Raw genomic sequence first — 25,916 nt, forward strand, 5'->3', positions numbered from 1 at the left:
AGTCCTTAATTTAATGTATGGTTTCATCTTTTACCGATTTCCAACTTCTCTTATGTATCCTAAGTTTTATTTGTACCAAATTACTTAAAATTCCACAGATAAGTCATGATCACTCTTGCTTTTATACCTTTGTCCTGCAGGGTTAGACCCTTATTGTGTAAGACTGCAGCAGGCAACACTCCTCTGCAGAGAAAGAGAAAGTTTTCCTTTCTCTCTCTGTTGTGGACTAAACTATGTTCTCCCTTCCTTAAATTATAAGTTGCAGCCCTAACCCCTAATACCTCAGAATGTGACTGTTTTTGGAGACAGGAACTTTACAGAAGTCATTAAGGTTAAATGAGGTCTTTAGGGTGAGCCCAATCTGACTGGAGTACTTAAGAGGAGATTTGGGCACACAGAGAGACATTCACACCAAGAAAAACCATATGAGAACAGAGCAAGGAGGTGCTGTCTGCAAGCCAAGGAGAGATGGCATAGGAAAAAGCAAAGTTGCCAACACCTTGATCTTGGAAGTCTGGCCTCCAGAGCTATGAAAAACTAAATTTTTGTTATTCACACCATCCATTCTGTGGTATTTTGTTATGGCAGACCCTAATAAACTAGTAAACACTCCCTGAAGTGAGATGCTTGTCCCTCTGAAATTCGGGAGCATTCTGAGATGCCTATCATAGCTACTTTTAAATCATCAGTTTACTTGTCTCTGTGAATCTTTGAGGGAAGAAACTCTGCCTTATTTATCTGCTTAAATGAAGCAGATATGTTGATATGTTGATATCATATGATGATATGTTGGAAAACTTGCTGGAAGTGGATAATCATTCTTTAGAACAGATTAATTTTTTTTCTCTACAACTTGCAATTTACCAGCAAGTAAGTAAGTAGTTATTGGGCTTTTGCTTGCCCTGTATTCTCCTGACATATCCGGCCAGGCTGCCAAACATGCAGCATTGCTTTTGGTACAGGATTTTTCATTATCTGAGGCTTTGCCTTGCCATTTTTTAATATTGTTGTGTGGGTATCAGTTTGCACATTTCCTAAGGTCCAGAAGATGAAAATGGGTTTTAGAACAAGAACAAGATCTTCTGTCAGGAAAGTTGGTGGAGTTGTTATAGTGAACTGCTTTTAGTATTTTATCCACATTACAATAGCCTCTTTGGTCCAAGAACTACCCCTTTATGCAGAGGCAGGCTTAATCCAGGATGTGTGCCTTACTTGGTTGGACCAGAGTGGTCACCAGATCCAAGTCTGACTAATACGCTTAAATTTCATACATGTTGAATTGAGAATGAGAGAAGGTAATCTTGGTCTCTTTTGAGTGGTTGAAGCCAAAGAGATATAAACTCCAGAATTGTGAGATAGTCATGTGCATTGAGAAACAGACATTTGACTGAAGAATGAGACATATCCCAAATACAGAAATTGTACAGAATAAACCCCCAAAACTAACATATGACTACAAAGAGAATGACAGAAAGACAGAGAGAGAAGAGAGGGAAGGGTTGAGAGAGAGACAGAGAGAGAGAGACAGAGAGAGAGAGAGAGAGATGGGGGAAGCAGCTGTAATGCCAATTAATTTTATTTCTTCATTTCAGTTTCTTGGGAGGTCCTATTATACCCTTTGCTCTTTGATTCCATGAGGTTTTATAACAAATTCCATTTTGATTTAAGCCAGTTTGATATTGACTTCTGTTATTTGCAACAAAAGGGGCCCTTACTTCTATCAATTGGATAGTATAGTTAACATTTGTAATGTTTGATCACCCAATTCTTCTTCCTGGATTGGGAGAGTAACACTTAAACCATCCTATTTGAAGTGAATTCCCTTTATTCTAGTCCATAAGGTTCTTTAAGGCCAACCCCAGGCCATAATAATTAGTTCAAGAAGGGAAATACGATCCAAACTGGGCTAATATCTCCATCACTAAAATTTGCTAAAACTAAGAAGTTGTGAGAAGCAGAAGCATGTTTTTCTGCTAAGGTGGCCTAGCTAGTAAGGAGGATAGCTGGAGCTCTTGCTGCTCATCTTGCCTGCCTACAAAGAGAACTTCCTGAGAATGAAACCAGCGCAGGAGAAGGCAGAGCACAAAACCAGAAAAACCCAGATTCTCCATATGTCCTCTAGGCACCAAGATCCTAGACTCTTAAGTTATTTCACGAATCAATATCCTTTTTTAAAGCCAGTTTGAGGTGGGTTTTTTGTTGTTGTTGTTGTTATTGTTATTTACAACTATACCATCCAGTATGGATATAACTTCCCTGCATTTCTTTGAGTTGGTGAAGTTTTATTATGCACACCAAGTTTTATTACTTAGCACCGAATGCCTAGCACTGTATCTGAAGTATAGTAGATCCTCAAAAAAATATCTGCTGGTACTGAATGAGGAAGACAAATGGTACCTCGCATGTCATTTTGGGGGTGTCTTTTTACAACCTTACCTCTTCAACCGAATATTCTGCCAAATCAGTGCTCTATCATCAGTGGATTTTTGTTAGTGAGATTAAGTTAGAAGGGTTACTGTTGAAGTCCTTGCTATTCCTTGCCATCACAACAAACATTTGGGTTTGTTCTCAAAATGCCGAATCCTAAACAGCTTCCCGTTTCCATCTCACTATCACCAGCTTCCTGAGAGCAACTGATCTGAACCAGTCTAATAGCCTCTTGATGCATCTCTGCGTCTTTAGACTCTTCTCTCTCTAATCCAGTTAACAGAGTGTAATGAAAAACATCTATCTAGTCACAGTTTCAGGCTGTGGTTGTTATACAAATGACAGATAATGTATATAAGGGAACTAACACTGTGCTTGGCATATCGATTAATATTAAAATGTTTACAGCTATAAAGATAGCCCTGGAATATTCACAGGTAATTATTTTTTAGCACTAACTGTCTACCTGGTGCTTTATCTCATTTATCGTTTACATTAACTTTTTGAGATACTTTTGGAGGTGAAACCCTCAAAACTCAGAGAGCTTAAATAGCACAAATTTAGAGAATGGCTGAGATTATAATCAAACCTGGGGTGACTGACTTCCAAGCCTTTGTTTAATTTCCGTACTATCTATTACATCTCTCTAGGAGATAATTTTATATATTGTCAGCAGAAAAACAAATCAAACATGGCCCCTTCTAACTTGGAGAAGCTGATAACAATGATACACAAAAGCTGATCTTAGAAAATGCACCCCCGGGCCCCTGGGTGGCTCAGTAGGTTAAGCAGTTAAGCGTGAGACTTCAGCCCAGGTCATGATCCCATGGTTTGTGAGTTGAAGCCACTTTTCGGGCTCTGTGCTAACAGCTCAGAGCCTGGAGCCTGCTTCAGATTCTGTGTCTCCCTCTCTCTCTGCCCCTCCCTCACTCACACTCTGTCTCTCTGTCTGTCTGTCTGTCTGTCTCTCAAAAATAATTAAATATCAAAAGAAAGAAAGAAAGAAAGAAAATGCACCCTAATTCCCTGCTGAAGGTCCTTCACTTAGTGTTTTCCCTACAGCTTTGCAGTTTTGTGAAAAGCCCCACATGAGAGGTTTTGTTCTTAGCATGGGATGTGGCCTTTACGACTGAATACCTGTTCTCAAATTCAGACTGCGTCCCTACCCACCAGGTGTGTGTCTGTGCATATGAAAACCAGAGAGAGTGACTCTAATAGACTAAATTGGGATGCTTTCCAAGGACATGGAGTCATGGGACAACAGATCTTATACAACTTAATCTGACTTGTTTTGGCATAAAAATGTTTTTTACAGAGTTTACAGTCGCAGACACTGGTGAGGCTGGGCAGATCCAGCTAGGTATTGCTATTATTTGTTTCATGTTAAATTAAAAAGGAACAAATTACAATGCAGCAAGTCCTGCTTCACAGAAAAAGCTATCTTTATCTTGTAAAGTCCTTAACTTATCGGGGTACCTGGGTGGCTCAGTCAGTTGAGCGTCGGACTTTGGGTCACGATCTTGCAGTTGGTGAGTTCAAGCCCCACATCTGGCTTGCTGCTCTCAGAGCATACCTCAGATCTTCTGTTCCCCTCTCTCTTTGTCCCTCCCTCACTTGCACTCTCTCAAAAATAAATAAAACATTAAATAAATAAATAAATAAATAAATAAAGTCCTCGACTTATGGAAGTGCATGAAGAAAATGTGTGATGGCCCTTTGAAAATCACATTTCCTGTTGTACGGGCTTGGGGTGTTCACAGAGACTTTGCCGGCAGTCCAAGCTACTGGCATTGCTCGCGCACCTGGACTTCTGGTTTAGTTTTCCTGTTTGACATTCCTACCTCCAATAGGACTGAGACCCAGACCGGAGTCCCAGCATACTTGGCTGGGTCCTGACTATTTTTGCTCCAGGAATCACGTGTGCATGGGCACAGGTTTGATGTTTCAGGCCCTGCTACATTTTACTTTCAATCACTGATTTGCCCCTGTGTGTCCTTGAGAGGTTTATGTCATTGTAAATACAACTACATAAGAAGAGTTTCAGTGACCAGAAGTAGCATGATAAATTAGAAGAAGGAATAAATTCCAGGGCCCCAGACCTGAATTTGCTTCATTGCCTTCGCAGTATGTTCTTGGGAAAGTCAGTTATCTGCTATATGACTTAGTTTCTTCATTGGTAAAAATGGGGATAACCATTTTTATTCTTAGGGCTTTTGTTAGAATTAAACAAGATATCACATGTATATATATATAAAACACTGTGTTTAAGCTAAGTAGATGTTCAACAAATTTATGTTTTTCTCACCTTCTGAAGGTAAAGGAGAGCTTCATATGTTTAGAAAAAGAACTCAAGTTAACTTCTGCATTAGGTGATACCCAAGCTCAGTGTCTCACACTGCTGTACGCTGGGATTGTTGAACTTTAGGCTGCATTGCTGGGACTCATGACAGCTGATGGGGCCATGCATTGCTTACATCATTGTTGAGTATTTGCAAGGAAAATAAGCAGCATGATATCATTTAGAAACAATTACACTCCATACACTTTTGTTTATTTATCTGTGTATACATGTTCTAAAAATTTATATTTATACACACTATGGCTTGTTTTGTTTTGATAGGATGGGTGATTGTTTGTGCTTGGAAATCCTAAGAAACAAAATATTTTTATAAAATGTTCATGGTAATCAAAACATAACTTACGTGCCAGAGAACACAATCATGGATTTCATCGGGGCTATAGACATAGAGAGTGCAATGGAATAGTAGAGTTTTCTGCCTGAGACAGAGCCTGGACCTTCACTTCCTGGGGGGTCCAGTAATGGTTCTTTTACAAAATCAACACTCCCTGCAAAATTGAACATGAATCTTTGAGCTTTACATGGTGCTATTAATTTGAAAATAGCTGCATTCTAATTTACACTCATTTTTCTGATATTTAAAGAAAATGGAGAGCCACAATGTAACCACTGAGACTGAAAACTGGCACAACTCCACATACAAGTAGTTTAGCAAGTGTATCTGATAATTTTTTTAATGTGCTTCATTCCTGTACAGGATATGTTTTTAATTATAGAGAAACAGATGACGCAGACCTTGCATGAACTGAGAAAGAAAAAAAAATGATCAGCGGCAATTAACCTGAATTGTGAATAATTTCTCAAATCAGTCACATTCTTGGCTTAATTAAGGTTATGAGGTCTTGCTTCAAGTGTCTGAGAATTAAGATGAATGCTGGGATCTATTGAATGGATTTGTGAAATCTTTGTTATAGTTTCTGCATTTTCAGGATGATATTGCAACTATAGGTATATAATGAAATCTAAATTTTGTTTCCATTTTCTTATCAATCTGAGGGATGTACATCAGAACAAATTCTCCAGTCTTGGGTAAAAATGTCAGAAAAAGACACCGGTGTTTACTGTTAGAAAGTGAAAATATTGGGGCGCCTGGGTGGCTTAGTCGGTTAAGCGTCCGACTTTCGCTTAGGTCATGATCTCGCGGTTCGTGGGTTCGAGCCCCGCGTCGGGCTCTGTGCTGACTGCCAGCTCAGAGCCTGGAGCCTGTTTCAGTCTGTGACTCCCTCTCTCTCTGACCCTCCCCTGCTCACGCTGTCTCTCTCTCTCTCAGAAATAAATAAAAGCATTAAAAAAAAAAAAAAAGAAAGTGAAAATATTTCCTGCAGACCTTTGTCCTCAGTTTCGGCACCCTAAACATGGAGACAGGAGACTCAGGAAAGACAATGAAGAGACAGTGTCAGTGCAGTGCAAGCTCACATTTGATATCCATCCAAATGTTAGTAATAACGTATGTTAGTACTAGACGGTATCTTCAGCAGGAGTACTCCAACTCTGGCATTCTTTGCTATAATTTGACCTCATCGTTAAATGCTCCCTAACCAGGCAGGGGTCTGATGTCTGTGCTACTTCTGACAAGCCTACTCTTGCTGTGGATGGTTCTCCTTACCAAATGCTTCTTGTAGATAGAGATCACAAAAGGTAAGTAAGGGTGTTTAGAGGATGCTTCTCAAAGGCTCTGCTAATATTAAAATACCTTCTTAGAGTTAACTATTGGAATAGATTCAAATATAGTTTGCACCTTATCCGCAGAGCTCCTCCACTGTCTCTTCATGTGCGGGGTAAAGGGATCAAGAGAAAAGATTTAGTGTGAATTACACACACACACACACACACACACACACGCCTATTAATAAAGATACAAAATGTTTGTTTCTTACAAAACACTTGGAACAGTTTAAGTCCCTAGGGTTGAGACCTCTTCACTTAAGAAGTTTGGCATTTCATCATTTTCCATGTACAAAATGTAGTTCCACATTCTCCCTATGCCCTAAATTGCTTTCTGATGTTGAATGATATGAATAGTCAAGCAACATTAAATTAGTCACACATCTCTAAGTTGTCCAAAGTGATTGAGCACCTCCTTTTAAAGTGCCCCACAATTGGGGCGCCTGGGTGGCTTAGTCGGTTAAGCATCTGACTTTCGCTTGGGTCATGATCTCGCGGCTCGTGGGTTCGAGCCCCGCGTCCGGTTCTGTGCTGGCTGCCAGCTCGGAGCCTGGAGCCTGTTTCGGATTCTGTGTCTCCCTCTCTCTCTGACCCTCCCCTGCTCGCGCTGTCTCTCTCTCTCTCCTAGAAATAAATAAAATTAAAAAAAAAAAAAAAGTAAAGTGCCCCACAAAACCATAGAATACTTGAGACAGTGTTGAGAAGGGAGGAATATTCCAGACAAGAAATGGCAAGTTTAAACTTGGGGTCAAGAAACAAAGTAGTTCAGAAGAGTACAGTTCAAGGGAAAGGAATGATGAAGTTAGACAAATGGTAAAGGTCATGATGGATTTTGTAAGCCTTGTGAAAGAGTTTGGAAAACAACGATACACACCATTAACCAAAAAGAGAAAAATGTCAAGGACGTTTGTACTAAAACTTAGCTTGAGTTGTGTGGTCATTGATGCAATCCAACCTGGGCTGCTCATATTTTGATCAGTTTGTCATCTCTGAAAGAAACTGGTGGGAAGGTTAGTAAAGATATGGATACTCCTGTGCAGAGCTGTTCAATGGAATCTTCTGCACTGTCAGATAACCACTATTCATATACAGCTATATAACCATTACATGCTTAATTGTTTTCATCTTTGTCTTAATTGTATTCTCATCCTGACTTTTTTTCACTAGCTTATGCATATTTATATTTTCATTTTCCACTCATTTTTTACTTTTTGGTTTTTTAATGTTTATTTATTTTTGAAGGAAAGAGAGAGATAGAGTGTGAGTGGGGTAGGGGCAGAGAGAGAGAAACACAGAATCTGAAGCAGGCTCCAGGCTCTGAGCTGTCAGCACAGAGCCCGATGCTCTGGGCTGGAACTGGTGAACAGTGAGATCATGACCTGAGCCGAAGTCGGATGCTTAACCGACTGAGCCACCCAGGCACCCCTCATTTTTTAAATAATAAGAGAAAATCACAATAAAATGGTCAAAAAATTTTGCAGTACCACTGCTCAAGACAACTTTAGAGACACTGCATAGCATATAGGAAGAAGTAGTAAGAAATAAGTGTTTATTAGCTAATTATAAATCTCCAAATTTGGCAAGGAAAGGTCATGCATAATAACGGTGCCAATGCATAATCCACAAAAGCACAGATGTAGAAAAACAAATGTATCAAAGCCAAGAGTTGCCTCTTCAGTTCCCCCTATTTCACTACTGTTTATCTTTTAGCTTAGATTTCTATGATATTTCTGTATGATGGAGAATCACACCAGTGTACCTCAAGCAGGGAGATGTAGAGAAGAGGTGGAGATGATTGGGCAGCCCTGGTAAAGAAAAGTAGCAGAATACAGATATTTACTGAGCGCCACCTAGGTGCTTAAAGATGCAGTGAATTATCTCACTCTTCACAACAGTCCTTTGGCTCATCACACAAGTATTTCTTTGGTACCTGCAATGTGCCAGGCTCTGTGCTTGGTAAAGACCAAGGATGGACAAGATCGAGCCAGTCTCTGTGCTTTGAAACTCCTATTCTAATACAGGAAACAAAGAAAGAACTAAACAAAGAAGCCAAAACAAGTTACAAATTAGAACAGGCACTATGAAGAAAACAAATGGGCTAAGGTAACAAATAAGAAGAAAAACATATTACAGATAGGAAGTTTAAGAAAGATTGCTTTGAGAAAGTATTTAAGCCATTAACCAAAGGAGGAAACAGAACTATATATGCAAGAGATTGGGGGAAAAAAGTGGAATAGCATGTGCAAAAGTCCTGGGTGGGAAAGATCCCTATGTCTACTGAGTAACGAATGGGCTGGAGAAAGAAGGGGAAATATCATTAGAAGGCTATCAGTGGTGATCTCACTGAGAGACAAGCTTTGTGTGGATTAGAAAAGCAATATTCAAGATGAGGAGTAGTGAACAGTATCAAGATACATATTGGAGGTAAAGATATCTTTTATGGTAGTGTTTGCCACATGTGCTTATTAATATCCCTTACATTAGCAGAAAGGAAATAATTTAAAAAGTTAGGAGATTAACCAAGGATCTTACACCAAATAAGTGCAGGATGGTGGTTATGAACACTGCCTTTCTTAAAGCCCTTTCCATGCATTGCATTTCCTAGCTCTATTAATTCAAGTGCAATGCAGGTTTTTACGGAATCTTAAAAGTAGAAGCTTTTGCCAGTCTAATGATTCTGAATTAGAATATGTTTTAATAACCTGGACAGCATACGGATTTTCAGTTCACAGATCCATAACTTCATTTCATCTTAAAAAGGCACCAAACTCTACAAGAACTTCAGATATATTTGCTCTGCCCCAAATACCAAACCACTTCATATTTCTTCTAGAGATTTGCAGTGTTAACATCATGTATATAAAAAGTTTTCCATTGACTAAAGCAGCAGTTTGTAGCAATTTGAGCCATATGCTATTACACCTAAACTGGGTAATTTCAGTGACCAACCTGTTTTTTCAGCTTTGCTAAAAATATCTGTATCTCCCTGTATTTAAAATGGCCCTGGTTGCTGAAAATCTCCCACCATGCCAAGTAAGTCAACACAAGAAAAAGGCTTGAAGTAAGCAGGGCTTAGCCTCAAAAACTGAGCTGAAAAGGACCTTGCTTTCTAAACCCAGTACTTCTGCACTTAATTTCTTCCTTTTTATTCTATTCTTATTGTTGAGATTCTGGGGGGTATATTAATGCTGCTCACTAGTACTTCCATTTCTTTTTCTCAGAATGTGGTAAGATTATCTTCCTCACCATCTTCAATTGACACAGCATGTTACTTTCTCTAGAAGCCTGTGGGTGCCTCTCTAAAGGTCTCCCCTTTGCTACTGCAGATCCGGCCATGGAAACTGTGATTAAATGGACTCCCTGATGAGATGACCTGCACACCCAACCCCCAACAGGCAGACTAGGTGAGGGCAAATAAACTTCTGTTGTTTCAAGAAACTAAGATTTGGGGTTTTATTGTTGTTGCTGCTGCTAATGTATACCCCTGTTTTCTTCACATTCTTCAGGTGAAGGGAAATACACATTTCCAAATTAGGGAAGTTTGACAGACGGTATAGCTGGCAGAAGGTCAGGAGGCCTTCATTCAGATGGATCTGTTTTTTATCGATCCTTGCACTTTGCTTGCTCACCGATCCCTCTTTTATCTCATCTGAGAAAAAGAGACAATAACGTAAGTGCAGTATGACAACTTGTCAGGTGCTTAGCAGGATGCCAAGCCACAGATGATGTTCAATGAGAATAGGCATCTTTGAGAAGGGTAATGGTTACTAGACTAAGAATCTAGAAGCGTATCTACTCATGGACTTCTGACTGAATCTGAAGAGACTGCAGATTGGCGGGAAAATGACCATTTATCCCTTCACTTCCCTTTCTATCCCTGGAAGCTTCCCCCTAGTCACAAGCACACCTTTCTGTCCCTTTCTGTGTACCTGATGCTCTCTGCCTTCCTCCAACTCCTCTGTCATCAACCGCTCCCAGGGAAGTATGTACCATTCATCAAATCATTCATTAAAATATCTGTGTTTTCCCAGGTTAGTTATGAGACTAAAACTGCAACACTGTATTTCTGGCCTTAGGTGAAGAAGGGCAATGGGAAACCTTTCACCTGAACCCAGGACGACAGAGAGGATGCCTTTAGCTTTTTAGGTCCGCTAAGCTGGGTGGGTCTCCTGGTTAGCCTTTAAAGAAGACTTTCATGAAGCTGTCCAGAGTGCTGGGTGAAGCACCGTGATAGTTTGGCAGGGTCCTCTATGGGCTCAGGACTAGCAGTGCTAGTGGTGTGTGTGTGTGTGTGTGTGTGTGTGTGTGTGTGTGTGTGACTCTTGAAAATGGACAGGGGCCTTCTGTACTGTCTTCATACTAAACCTCACAGCAATCCTGCAAAAGGGCACATTAAGATCTTTGTTGCAGATGATGAACTGAAGCTTAAACCTTTTAAGTCATTTCCCAAGTTCACATAGATGGAGAGTGGAGGAAGATGTATCCCAAACCGGCACCTCTGGTTTCCAGGCGAATCCCCTCTTTCCTCTCACCAGCACAGCTTCCTGCCTCTGGAGAAGTAAATTCAATGCTGTCTCTTGATTACAACAGCTATGCTATCACAGAATGCAGATATTTCTTTTTAGTCGTAGCTGGGAACATGAAATTATGTTTTCTACATTTATAAAATAACTGAAAGAGACAGAGAGGAAAAGAATGAGAGCTTTTAAAAAAAACTGCAAATATACTATTGAACATGAAATTAAGTTGAGGTATCCTGTACAGCCATGTGTTCTAGCTAAAAAAAAAAATCCCAAAGCTTCAGGTCATTTTCTTCTTCTACATGAAGAAAGAGAAAAGGAAATGGGGAAGGATGCTACATTTTTAAGACCCATCATTTCTCTAAGAAACTATCATTGTTTTCTTATAGCTAATATAATTTCTAACATCTTATCTATTTGCAGACTGCTTTAAACATTGGCAACAGTTAGAAAGTTATAGTGAAAAGACAAGATTTGTGGCCAAATGAACCTGGGTTTGAATACTAATTCAACCATCTGAAGTTATAGACCTTGGGAAAGTGAGTTAATTAAGCCCCACTCTAGAGATGGGCCTCAAACTTCTCATCTCTAAAATAAAAGTTTATAGTAACAATCTCATGGAACAGCAGTATTATATATGATAGAGATTATAAATCACTTATATATTGAAAATTTTTATTTTTTTTTAATTTTTAAAATCATTTCTGAGAGAGAGAGACAGTATGAGCAGAGGAGGGTCAGAGAGAGAGGAAGACACAGAATCTGAAGCAAGCTCCAGGCTCTGAGCTGGCTGTTAGCACAGACCCCAACGCGGGGCTGGAACCCACCAACTGTGAGATCATGACCTGAGCCAAAGTCGGACGCTTAACTGACTGAGCCACCCAGGTGCCCCTATATTAAAAATTTTTTAAATGTTACTTCTCCTTTCCCTTTGCATCATATAGATTCACACTGTTCTCTAATTTGTATTCCCAAGTAACACACAATCAGGTGGATTTCATTGATTTAATAAATATTGGAAGGAAAGAAGGGAGAGAGAGAGAGGGAGAAAGGAAGGAAGGAAGGGAGGAAGGTTGGGGGAGGGAGAGAGGCAGAGAAGGAGGAAGAAGAGAGGGAGGAAAGAAGGAAGGAAGAAAGGAAGGAAGGCAGAAGGAAAGAGAGAGAGAGAAAGAAAGAAAGAAAGAAAGAAAGAAAGAAAGAAAGAAAGAAAGAAAGAAAGAAAGAAAGAAAGAAAGAAAGAAAGAAAGAAGGAAAGAAAGAGAAAGAAAAAGAAAGAAAAAGAAAAAGAAAATGGAAGGAAGGAAGGAAGAGAAAGGAAGGGAGGAAGGATGGAAGGAAAATTGCAGGCCAATATCCCTGATTAACATAGATGCAAAAATCGTCAACAAAATATTAGCAAACCAAATTCAACAGTACATTAAAAGAATCATATACCGGGAAAAAGTGAGATTTATTCCAGGGATGCAAGAGGGTTTCATACCTGTGAGTCAATCAAAGAAATACACCACATTAACAAAATGAAAAGATAAAAATCACATGATCACCTCAAGGACAGGAAAAAGGGAGGCAGGAAGAGAAGGAAAAATCTTCATTAAGAACAATTCTAAAATGAACTGGGGACATTTTCCTTCTCTGAATGGTCTGTTATTGTTCTATCAGCAGAGATTGGAAGCACTGGAGTTATCCTGTCCTTGTCTTCTTTCCCCAGCAGTGACATAGTTAAGAAACGCAAAAACTTTTTATAACATTATTATAACATTTCTGATGATATCATGATATCATGAGAAATTGGTCATTTTTTTCACGAAGCAGAACGTCGTGCTTACAAGGCTTTTAGCTCTGTTTGATTTTATCATTTATTCACCACTGAAATTGTTACAGAAATATATTTTAGAGCCACTGATCTCATCTCTATACAAAATTACACATTTATGTTTCAGACAGCCGACCAGATACCTAATGTAAATTAAGAGACAGAGTATTTCTTAATACTCTTGCTGTTTGTAACTATTTCCATCCTCACCTGGGAGGAGAACATCTGCAGGTTTGGGCAGTTATCCCCACCCTAAAGAAAGGCTAAATTATTTTATAGGTTCAGAGTCCGAAATGTGAAATGTGAGATTAAGTACATGGTAAGTGTTGTCAAATGGATCATATCGATGCAGTTCCTCTATTTCCTACAACCATTAGTATTTGGACAGATACTCTGGGTAATTACAGGCATTTATAATTAGGTTTTGCTGGGGAACCATTTCAAGAAAATAATTTCGTCAGCTGTGAACCAGATTAGCGACAGCCTGTTGTTGAACAAATCTCCTGCCCAAGTGAGACAACAGCAAGGCATGTTGATACAAAGAGAACTTTAGAACTATGCTAAAAGTTTCATTATTTTGCCAAAAACGATTGCATCACTTCCTAGGAACGTAAGTACGTCTCGCGAACCTCTGTTTTTCTTTTTGAAAAGTATGGGGGAAGTATGTAAATACAGTGATGAAAGTAAAAAGTACAGCCAGTGGGATTTTATTGGCACAACCTATTAAGTCAGGATCAGAGTCACAATATGTGCATCAAAAACAAAGACTAAGCAATGTTCTGTGTGATCATGAATAGCATTTAGAGGCCTCCAAAGTTCCAACATGACCCAGTGTCAACAGTTGGACCTTGACTTAAAAGGACTAAGAGAAGCCTCTGACCCTCAACCCAAGATGAGACTTTAAAGAGTTTTTTTTTTAATGTTTATTTATTTACTTTGAGAGAGAGAGAGAGAGAGAGAGAAGGAGCAGGGAGAGAATCCCAGGCAGGCTCTGTGCTATCAGTTTAGAGCCTGACACGGGGCTCAATCTCACAAACTGTGAGATCATGACCTGAACAAAACCACGAGTTGGACGCTTAACCAACTGAGCCACCTAGGTGCCCCCAAGATGAGACTTTAATTAGCAGAAAAAAACAGATATGCAAATGCCTGTTATGTTCTTTTGAAGGCTTATCCGTGGATAAGCACAAAATTGTAATTAAAAATCTCCAAATAAGCTAATCTAACTGAAGAAGGCAATAGCTGGACTAGCATTACCCTCGATGCTCATTAATAGCATCATATTTGTTTGAATGCCTCCTTCAAATGATGCTGTAAATCCTTCAATATCTTCTTTTAAATGGGTAGCATCTAGCATCCTATAAAACTTCAACCTCTAAGTGAATATGTTGCTTTTATTTGGAAACTACCAGGGAAGAAACCTGACTGTTCTAAACAGTGAAATCAACCTGAGATGATAACTTAAGTACAGGAATTCCTACAACCTCTCACTCTTTCCGACATAAATAGAGCAATTTGACTTCAGTCTAATTGGATCATTTATAATCTGATACAAACAACACAAATATCTTTCCCAACACTTGTTTATGACCTTTGTATTGTTTAGTTATTTACTGGAAAAACTTCCAGGTATGTCAGTGTCAGAAATATGATCACTTTTGAATTGTCTTTCCTAACTGCAGCCAGGGCTGACATGCATCACTGAGATTTTTATTCAGTCCCTAAACCCATTAAATTCAGAAGCAGCATCATTTTAGGTCTTAGTACTTTGGAGTTTATGTTTGGCTTCCTCTCTAACTCAACCAATACTTCTGTTATGGGTTGAGTTGTCTCCTTCAACCCCAATCAAATTCCTTTGTTGAAGTTCTAACCCCCAGTATCTCAAAATGTGATCTTATTTGAAAGTAGGGTCATTGCAGATGCAGTTAGTTAGCATGAGGTCATACTGGGATAGACTGGTCCACTATGAGTGGTGTTCTTATAAAAAGGAGAAAATTGGATAGAAGACACTCACTGTGTGAGATGATACACCTACAAGCCAGAGAATGCCAAACAGTTAGCAAGCCACCAGAAACTGGGAGGGTACCATGAAACAGATTTTCCCTGATGCTCAGGGAAGGAACCAATCTTACCAACTCCTTGGACTTCCAGTCCCCAAAACTGCAAGAAGTAAATGTCTGTTGTTTAAGCCACCCAGTCAGCGGTTCTTTGTTATGGAAGCCTAGCAAACTAATACACCTTCTTCACTACTGTGCTAGCAAATAGTCTCCTTGGCTCATTAGAGATTCTTTTTTTATTCTTGCTCCTGTGTATTAAATGGAAATATATGCATGTTAGCCATGATCCCAGGAGTTGTCTTCAAAATGATGGCTATTTTTAAAATGGATGCTATCCAAAGCATTGCTTTGGCCTTCCAAAAGATGAAAAATCGTGAGACTTAGAAGGAAAGCAAGACAGTTTGTCTTCTTCTTATACCTTCCTTTAAAAAATATGCACCACTGGGTGCATACTAATAGGGAAAAACATTTTAATAGAACAACAAGCATCAATCATAAATAGAGCCAATTGGGCATTTAACCAGTGTCTTTAAGATGGGAGCTAAATAACAGAAGGATTTCAAGTAAGAAAATAAATAATGAAGTATCTTTGCTATCAGGAAGGAGAGAAGGCCCTGGCTTTAATCATTTGGGAAACCAAATAGGATTCACAGAAACAAACTACTGCTTACAAAATAGAAAAGGAAGTAGTAATATCCAGGGAAGATAATAATCAGCACCTGGATTGAAACTTTGACTTTCCTAGTCCTAGAACAATTTGGACTAGGCAAATTTCCTACTACCACTCCATTCCCAGCTTTCAGATTTCTGGGCCACATTTGATATATGTAGTTCGCAAACTACTGATGGTAATTCAAGTTAACTCTTTAGAGGACAGTTGGAGATTTGCAAAGAACTTGTAGCAAAATTTCTTGGGGGCCCTATTATAATCCTGTGTTGCTTTGGCATACATGTAATTCCTATCTCTCAGATCCAGATTCCAGTCACTTACTCAAAATTGAGACATCCTGTAAATGACTTTCTTTGGGCTGTATTTTACCTCTGGGGATTTATAGTGGTCTTAAGAATAATGGCCTCACATATATCATCTCTAATCTTTGCAGCAACCCTACAAGGTAGGTGTTACTTACTCTGATTTGCAAATAATGAAACCAAGGCTAAGGGAAATTAAATATAAAGTCTTCAAGGTCACGTAATTACCTAGTGAAAGTCAGGATTCAAATCCAGGACTGTCTAACTTTAAAGCCTGATCTGCCTCTACAAGATTCCACTGCTCTGCCTTTAAGAAATGCTGGATCATGTTAGAGAGCAATATTTCAGTTTGTTGTTTCTCTTTGAGTTTCTAAGAATGCATTTAAATTTTTGTCAAGTGAGATAAGGTTGTGGCACTCTTTCTCAGCTTTGTCTATTACCTCCATAGAATCTCTGCCAACACCAAGTATAAATATAAAACTAGTTATGCGCATGGAAAGCCACCATTAAATAGCTATTCTGAAAGTATGTGTAACTGGCTGCCTTAAGTAACATATGGACAGTTTGGGCCTTGAATAATCTTGAATTATTGCTTTTGCTCAAACTCCTAGCTCATTGCTGCACATCTCCCTTCTGTTCTTTCTTTCACCAGCAAGGACTTGTTGAATGCCAAGTCTATGTCATACACCAGACTTGGAGAAAAACATATTTCCTGTCTTGGTTATGCAAAGAAGATGGGTAAGTAAACCAACAAATTACGGCACAGACAATTATTTTATCATTATGAGTTCCTGAAAGAAGTGATATTTGAGCTGAAACTCATGAAAGCTGAGTTATGGTTAACTATGTAGAGAAGAGAAGGGAGTATCTAGCATAAAAGGAACAGCATGGGCAAAGTACAAAGGCATGGATGGAAGTTTGGCATTGCTGGAAAATAGGCTGATGAGGAAAGAGACAACAGTCAGCAGAGACTAGGTTGTAGAAAGTTCCATGGACTAAGTTAAGTTTTCTTAACCTTAATCTGAAGGCCAAAGGAAAATGTTAAGGGTGGTAAGAAAGAAAACGACATGAACAGATTTTCATTTTATTAAAAAAATATCACAGTGACAGCAGATGTGGGAGATAATTGGAGGGCCCAAGACAGGACACAGGGCACCAGTTACTGGGGTAAGTAAGACAGAAAATGATGGAGGCCTAGATTTAGACCATGGCAGTGAAGATGGAGAGACAGAACTAAGAAATACTTGTAGAACCAACTGACCTTAAAGGTTGGTTAGATCTTTAGAAAAGAGGTTAACTCAGCCATTTGTTTTCCTTTATTCCAAAGTTTTACTATGAATATATTACTATCGTTTCCCCATTCTCTGTTTATTCTTAGTTTAACATTCACTTAATTTTGCTTGAATATCTCTTATTCTTCACCACTACCAGAAGCATTATCACCCACTACCACCACCCCAACAGTCAGCAAGTATTTATGAAGTACATATTACTAAGTCATACTTTATCCAATCTTGTAACAAACTTATAATCCTCTGTTTACTCCTGAATTTCTATTAGTAGTCTCTGTTTGGCTTAATCCTGTATTTTTAGTAAAAGGCGAAAGATTTATATGATCTGAAGAGAAACCAGAGTATTTAATCCTGTATTCTTAGTGGACTCTGTTTTCCTTTCTTTCTTTCTTTCTTTTTACTTTTTTAATTTGAGAAAGAGAGCATGTGAGATGGGGAGAGGGGAAGTGGGAGGGGGAGAGAGAGAGAGAGAGAGAGAGAGAGAGAGAGAATCTTAAGCAGGCTCCAAACTCAATGTGTACCAGAGGGGTAGGTGGGAGGATGGGTTGAACAGGTGAATGAGATTAAGAGTCCACTTAACATAATGAGTACTGAGTAATGTATAGAATTGTTGAATCACTGTATTGTACACCTGAAACGAATATAACTCTATGTTACCTATACTGGGGTTAATGATTTTTGAATGGCACAACATCAAAGAGGAAAAGTAAATAGAGAAACAAGTGTCTGCTAAATGCCACCTTTACCCATAGTGCGCATAGCTAGTTGTCCTAAGCATTACTTACAGAGATGCAGTTTCATCGCTTAGCCTCTCCATCAAGTTTTTATTGAGTAATTTCCATGAGCTTAGCCCAGTGCTAAGCCCTATAGATACAAGAGATACATAAAACATGAGTCCTGCCCACAAGGAGCTTACAATATGGTTGGGAGTTTTGTTAAAACAAACTATAAAAGCTCTTAAAAATACATTATGTACAATTATTTTTATATAAAAAGGCATCTCAGATAATGAAAAAGAAAAGCCTTAGAACTTGAATGAAATGTAGCGTAATTTTTATCCACGGATGAGCCTAGAGATATTTTGAACTAACAAAATATTCAGTAAAAGCCTAGATTAATAAAAAAAATATGAGCACAAATATTTTTAGGACACAATTAAACATTTAAGTAATGATTGTAATTAAGAGTATCTCAAGCTAGGTATATTTTATACAGATCCTTAAAGTACCTGAATAGTTACCATTATCTTAACAATATGTTTCTTTTGAATGTCCTTCCAACAACTGAGAATGCTGAAAAAAACTTTTGTTCTCTTAGTTTACATGGTTCCTTTATAACCTGGGTTTTATTACTTATTTCATTCTTAAAAATCATTCTTACAGATAGTAAAAATGTGGGTTAATTCAACTCTTACTGAATTTTCATAAAATTTATGGACCAAAGTCCCTTTATAACTATAAGACACATATACACATTAACATATAAAGTCCCCTTATAACTGTAAGACACATATACACTTTGACATATAAAAGATAATAACTAATTTTCTCCTCCTTTCTTGAGAGAAGTTGGATAAACATAGCTTCTGATGGAAGCGCAATCTTCCAGCTCCAATATGCCCTGTTTCCTTAGCTCACCCTGGCCCTACACCATTCCTCTTCACATGACCCCGGCCCAACCTCTTCCTGAAGCAGAAGAGCTGGATATTTGCTTGTTTTTGTTTGTTTGTTTGTTTCACACTGGGCTGCAGTGGTGCCATAAGAAAGCACTAGTTCTGCAACAGGACAGAGTCGGGCAGAAGTTCATTGTTCCAAAGCAAAAGTCATAGGTCTAAAATTACCTAGAGTATATTATATGTAGTCAGGAGCCAGGTCTATACGACTCACCTGGAAAGCATTTTAACATCAAAGGCTTGTCTGCATATATATTCCGTAGAGCCTCACAGAAAGTACTATAATCACAATAAAACTGTCAATCAAGTCCCATTTCTCCACACCTAACCTTTTTTGGCAGAAATTTATTTTATTTTCAAGGCTGGTTCTAATCTCAGCGTAATCTCATTACATAATTATGGGAATCCATGTTTGTGAAAGATAATTTTAAAAAGGAAGATGAAAGCACTTGTTAAAGTCAGTAAGTGTGTTGCAAAATCATGGATGTAGTATTTTTAAATCAGGAAAATTTAACATAAAATTTCCTGAGTTGAATAGCCACATGGAAACAAAGAGCTTTCTATCACATTCATTTAAATTTGCAACTGCTAATATTGTACATAAACGTCATCTTTATTGAGAATTTATCAATTAAGGACATCTTTCTTGGTGTCAAATACTGAAGAAAATATAAGAAAAGGGTCCTGTCCATCACGAAATAGAATGTTGTTAAAAGGAAAAGACATATACGATGAAAACATTTCAAGAATAATATAATAATCATCAAAATGATCCCTATATAACTTCAGAGTGGGATAGAGGTAGGAAGAGAACAGAGAAACTTGAATTTCAAGGCTTAAGGACAAGGTGAAATTTGCACAAGTGGGAGATGGGTAGGTTTTACGTGGGGAAAAATAATCGTGAAGTATTATAAACAAGAATAGTACCAAGAGATTTGAAGTTGATTCTGTTCATGACTTTTAAACCTACACAGTCAGGAAGCCAGTTTATATAGTTGAAATTGGGAACTCATATTTTATAGTTGGAGATAAGTCTGGATAAAGGATTAATCACAGTTAATACCTGTTGAGTATATATTGTGTAAGGCTCACTTTACATACATTATCACAATAACCCCATCACAGGTAAGTATTAATATCTTTAATTTGTAGATTAATTCATTGAGATTCAATGAAATTAATTAAATTTCTCAAGATCACAGAGCCAGTGACTGGCACAGCCAGATTTAAATCCAAGTTTGATTCCAAAACCCATGCTTCTATTATTACATCATATTGTCTTATAAATGGAATATCATAGAAACCAATCTCACACCCCACTGTACTGTCAAAAGAACAATAAACTTGGAATCAATTACTTACAGTTGGCTCTAAATTCTTACTTATATTAGCCATGTGACATTGGGCAAGCCCTCAGTAAACTTGGGCCTCTTTTGCAAAAATAAAATAATTTTTTATTTTTGTATGTGTGTACAGCAAAATCTTTGTGTGAGTTACATAAAGCCATTCAAAATACAAGTTTGAATAAAAGTAATTGTGTTTACAGCTAATTCAAAACTGGTTCAACTATTTAAATAAATGACTCACTGTTTTGGTTTAATCTATTTGACAGAGATGACAATGGAGTCACAGTATAGGTTCCTATGGCAAAACTCCTGATACATTTTATCATGTCTTCCTTAGATGGCCTAGTAGGTGAAAGCAAAGCCCTTAGCATAGTGCCTAAAGAAGGGACAGTCAATAAATATGTTCTGAATTGAGTGAATGAGGAGGGGAAGGGAAAGAGGAAGAGAGGGGGAAAGAAAGTACAAAAGAAAGGAAGATCGGTTGAATTTAAAAGCAGGTAAGGACATTAGATGAAAGATATTCGATGACTCAAAAGTATTTTTTTAGCTTATTTATTTTAAGAGAGAGAAAGACTCAGAAAGCACAAGTCAGAGGGGGCACAGAGAAAGAGGGAGAGAGAGAGATTATCCCAAGCAGACTCCACAATCAGTGCAGAGTTCAATGCAGGGCTGGAACTCAAAATGTGAGGTCATGCCCTGAGCCAAAATCAAGAGTCAGATGCTTAACCAACTGAGCCACCCAGTCGCCCTTCAAGAGTATTTTTTAATAGCTCATAGAATTTCTAATTTGAGTTCAGACAGAATAGATTCCTTTACTTCATAAAAAGTAACAAAATTGATATTTGATAGCCATTTAACTTACTAATTTTGCCCTTTTGTATGCCACCTGAAAAGAAATTTTAGAAATCCTGAACCGACAGTGGTAAATCAAAAGGCTGTGCCTGGATTTTTTATTTCTCGAACACAACAGTTAATCATGTAGCCTCATTATTGTTTTCTGTGACACCTTAGGAGAGCCCTTAGCTGCATCTAGTCCTTTTAGTCTTCAAGGACAGAGAAATAGCACTTCAGCTGATTCCTGAGTTACAAAATGACATATAACCAGAATACAGACCTAAAGACCTTTAGTTCCAAGCTTAGCCCAGAGGACCACAACATCTCCAACACGTTCATCACACATTTGGCATAAATATCTTTTGTCAGGGTACACTCCTGCCTCCATTTGGCACCCCCTTCTATTTCATTAAAGTTTATGCCCTAGTAATTGAATTCTTGCTCTCAATATGTTGACTTTCACTGTTGAAAACTCAGTGGGAGTAAATCAAAACTCCTGTAAAATGTAAAGATGCCCACACTGGTTGAGATTCGGGCAAAGGCTTGAAGTTGGGGGAACACTGAAAAATGGGTTTTTCATTTTCTCACTTTTTCACCATTCTCTGTGAAATCAGGCTCAACTTCTTAAATATGTACTCAAAATCCAGTCCCAGGATGCAATTTAACACTCACAGACACACATTATGATAATAAATCTGGCTTCACTGAGTATTACTGACAAGAAAAAACATTAACTTAAAAAAAAAAATGAAAATGAAGAAATAATCCAAATCAAACACAAATTCTCCTTCTCAGGTGGGAAGAAATACACAAACTCAGGGAAGCAGGAATTTCAATAACAAGTTCAGCTCCGTTCTTTCATTATCTGTTAGAATAGAGAGAGAGAGATGTAATAAGCATGGGTGGTGGGAAATTTTGTCTGGCGTGAAGAGAGGGTATAAGTGAGAAACACTTTGACTTTGAAACATTCTTTTTTTTCCTGAGTTTTAAAAAAATACTTAGGAAGTTTATTTTGTAAGTTACACAACCTTTACAATTGTTCCCATAATTGGATCTAGACTGGTTGCACAGTCACTCTGTATAAAACATCCTGATTTGAAATAATTACATGTGTGTTTTGTAAATAAAACCAATTTAAATAACTCTGGGATTTTGGATCACTTAAGCTTCTGAATTACTTAATTATGCTAGGGCTATGCTTTTTATGAGTAATTATTCTGGTTTTCAAGTTTATAGTCCAGTAGAATAATCAAATCATAACACTGTATCGGTTATAGCCACATTGAATAATCTTGTCATAAAAAGAAGCCCTAATCAGTGTACAACAATACCCTAAAAAGATATAAGGATGAACTCAAATCTAAATAGCCATGAAATATAATTTTTCTCCTATCAAACCAACAAAGTGTGTGTTTGTGTGTGTGTGTGTGTGTGTGTGTTTAAATAATATACAGTGCTGGTTAGGATGCAGTAAAGCAGAAACTCTACCACATTGCTAATGAAATTTTAACTCTATAATTTTTTTGAAAAGCAGTCAGACTATACACATCTTCAAAGAATATTAAAAATTTGCATGTTAATTATTTCTTAAAGTATACTTATGATAAAAACAATCACAAATATTTTTTAAACTACATTTTATTCTGTATTTAATGATATAGCTCTATTCATTATGGTGCCAAAACTGAACACAGATTATGATAACTAAACTATAGCATATCCTTTTAATAGACTATCGTATAAATATTAAAATTACTTTTAGAATAATTTGTAAATAGTCTGGGGAATGTTTATTTTAAGTTAAATTAGATAAAAACAAGATACTATAATGCACATATAATATTATCCTAAGTATGTAAAACAAAATCAAGGAAAGTACAGGGGAAAAAGATGAGAAAGAAATTTACTAAAATGATGGCAAATTTTTTCTGAGGAGTGGAAGTAAAGTTTAGTAAGCCGCTTTTCTTTCTGATTTTCTGTGTTTTTCTAAGTTTCTATAGAAAGCTTGGCCTATATTTTTCTAATGAAGAGAAAGGGCAATGTGATTTACTTTTAAAAATCAAAAATGAAAGTTAGAGTGAGCCTACCAATAAAGATATGGGAACTGGGTATCTCTCTTCTTTTTCCTTCATTTATTTTCCAAAGAAATCTGCATTTATGGCAAAAAAAAAAGTGCCAAGAATAGATGTACTACATGCAGATATTTAAGGAAAGGATGTAGGACTATTGAGTTGATTAAAAATTTTATTGACTTTGAAGCTACGTTCCAGAATCTATCAGCTTACTGGTATACTTTAGGCATTGTTGCACACTATATCTCTATTGGAAAACACATTTTGATCTTCCTCTGAGGAACAGAAGTGATTACCTTTCAGTTACTTCAGCCATGAGAGAACAAATGGCCAAAGACATTGAGCTTCTTAAATGTCCACATCCATCTTAACAACTTACATGGAGAAGTGGAGTCCTTGTACCCAGCCTCACCCAGGGAATGAAATAAAATGAACATGCTGACTTTCCATTACAATAGAGAGTTCAACTTATTTGAAAAGCCAAGTGTGCTATGTTTGAAAAAAAAATTAAAACTTTTCACATCCTTTCATTAAAACAAAAAAAAAATCACATAATGGGATAATACCTAGATTATTCATTCATTTAGTCCTATAGTCAATAACAGAAATATTGAAATAAGTGTTTTAGGAAGGAAGCTAATGCTTGAAATTTAATACGACTCACTACACATTGTATCTGGCATTATGTCCTGCTCTCTAGAGTGTCCATTCTTTGAAATACAAGTTTTATACAAAATAGATCTAGTCAAAGGGCAAGCAGGAGTGTGCTAACCATGTGGTGAGCACACTGAGTTCTGATGTCTAATCATAACAGTGTAGCTTAGCCTTAAAATAGTCCTAGAGACTGTTAGTACGAAAAATCCGTGACATATAGGTTCTTTTACTGCATGAGAGTTGACTAGTCACAAGATCAGCCTGGACCCAGTTTCATAAAGTTCTTCTTGGAGGATATTTAAGAGAAGTTGTAAAAATAGCAGCAGTTCCTCTGAGGAATCTAGTTCTCCTTAACCAGATGTGTGTGCTTAACCTGCACTTTAATTCTTAAGGATATTTTGTCTTTGCAGCATGAACACAGATGAGAACAGAGATAGGGAAAGGCTCTGCTGTAAATCTAGACAGCCTCTACATCTCACCTTTCCAACTGGTCACTCCACATCAGGGTTGAGGAGCACTGGTTAGGTAAGGAGGTGGAGCTGGATGCATAGTTGTTTGTGTGGTGCCTGATCTGTGAACAGACAGAGGGTTTCAGTGGACAGAATCGTTGATGATGATCCCTTTTGTCAGATGACTCTTCCTTGAACATTTTTAAATAGAAGTGGAACCGAAAATCTATTCATCAATTTGCATTGGCCATAGCCAACCAAATAAAGTTATTTTAGATCTTATCTTCCCAAGATTGCCTCATTTCTGCCCCCAAGCTTTGACCCACCTTCTGCTTCCTCCTACAACTTCACACCATATAGGACTTGAGTAGAGACCATACCTAAAAGGACTTCTAAATCCCTAGAGCAGTTATCATACCACTTGTTAAACGCTGAATGAAACTTACTGGCTTCAGGGGTACCTGGGTGGCTCAGTCATTTAAGTGTCCAACTCCTGATTTTTGGCTCAAGTCATGATCTCACGATTCATGGGATCAAGCCCTGCATCAGGCTTTGTGCCACCGGCCCAGCTTGGGATTCTGTTTCTCCCCCTCTCTGCCCCTTCCCAATTCAAAAAATAAAAAAGAAACTTAAAATAAAAAACCCTCACTGGCTTCAAATTATTGGTGTAGGTAAATCCAATTCTACCACTTACTAGCTTTCAGTGACTTTCTGTTACTCCTAGGACAATGACCAGAATTCTTCGCATGACCTCAAAGGTCCTTTTTGATCGAGCCTCTGCCTGAAACTCCAGCTTTGTTTGTTCAGACCACACTAGCCATTATGAATATCATGAACTGTGTCATCATCCTTCCTACCTCAGGGCCTTTGCACTTGAAGCTTCCTCAGCCTAGAGTGCTCCTCCAATTCCCTCATCACCTGGCTGATTCCTACCTGTCCTTCAGATCTCAACTTGGAATATCACTTCTACAGAGAATATTCTGACTATTGACTAGGACTGGTCCCCCACTATGTGATACCCACGATTTTCTTTTCAAGAGCTAATTGTAGCTTGGAAACAAAAGTTATTTTTGTGGTTATTTAATATTTGTTACCACCTCTAGGCTACAAGTTTCATGCCTAGTTTTACTTACCACTGTGTGTCCAGCAGCTGCCACACTGCCTGGCACATAGGTCGTGGACAGCAAGAATTTGTGGCATGAATCAACAGTATTCTCCAAATAATAGCTTAAATTCACTGGATTCAATAAAAACTACTAAGAAAAAAAATATTTCCTCTATATACATTTCTTAGTAATTCTCTTGTAAGAAATGGGAGAAAAATTAAATTCTTACCCAAAAAAATGTTACAAGAAAAAACAGAAATAAATGAAATTCAGTATTTCCTAGTCAGTCTTTTTTATTGTGTCCCTTAAGTATTTTTTTCTGAAAAGTTTAGTTAAGATCATTTTAAACAGCATGCCTATTTCAAGTAGCATAAATTATGTAGGATGTCCAGATGGACATGTAGATCTCCAATTCCTGACTGTGTTAAGCAAATAGGTAACTTCTGCTCTAGGAAGGCAGTGTTATTTGAAGGACAATAAAATGATATGTCTTCTTTGCAACAAAAATGACACTTTGACCACACTTCTATTTCAGCACAAATAGAAAACGTTTAGTGGCACTTGCAATAGAAATATTGGGGCTTTGGAAGAGTGGTCAGAGTTAAGGTCAGAGAAGGAAAAAAACCAAACAAACAGGATTTTCTATTTATTTTCTGAACCTTTCAGAATCACCTGTGT

At 37.8% G+C, this 25,916-nt stretch overlaps 1 protein-coding gene across 2 annotated transcripts in view; it reads right to left on the reverse strand.

Moving 5' to 3' along the window:
* PTGER3 (prostaglandin E receptor 3) overlaps positions 1-25,916 on the reverse strand; it is a 176,497-nt gene that overhangs the window by 85,865 nt on the left and 64,716 nt on the right. The window contains exons 3-4 of one of the 2 annotated variants that reach the window (XM_077776414.1): positions 24,163-24,254; positions 21,759-21,822 (exon numbers count right to left, since the gene is read on the reverse strand). The exons of the other annotated variant lie outside the window; for it this stretch is intronic. Of the exons in view, the coding sequence (XP_077632540.1) occupies positions 21,819-21,822; positions 24,163-24,254 (96 nt within the window). The 3' untranslated portion in view covers positions 21,759-21,818. Of the gene's footprint in view, positions 1-21,758; positions 21,823-24,162; positions 24,255-25,916 lie in introns of those variants that run through there. 2 annotated transcript variants of the gene reach the window in all.

Source organism: Crocuta crocuta, unplaced genomic scaffold (assembly GCF_008692635.1).
Source record: "Crocuta crocuta isolate KB4526 unplaced genomic scaffold, BGI_CrCroc_1.0 scaffold342, whole genome shotgun sequence".
Lineage (NCBI taxonomy): Eukaryota > Metazoa > Chordata > Mammalia > Carnivora > Hyaenidae > Crocuta > Crocuta crocuta.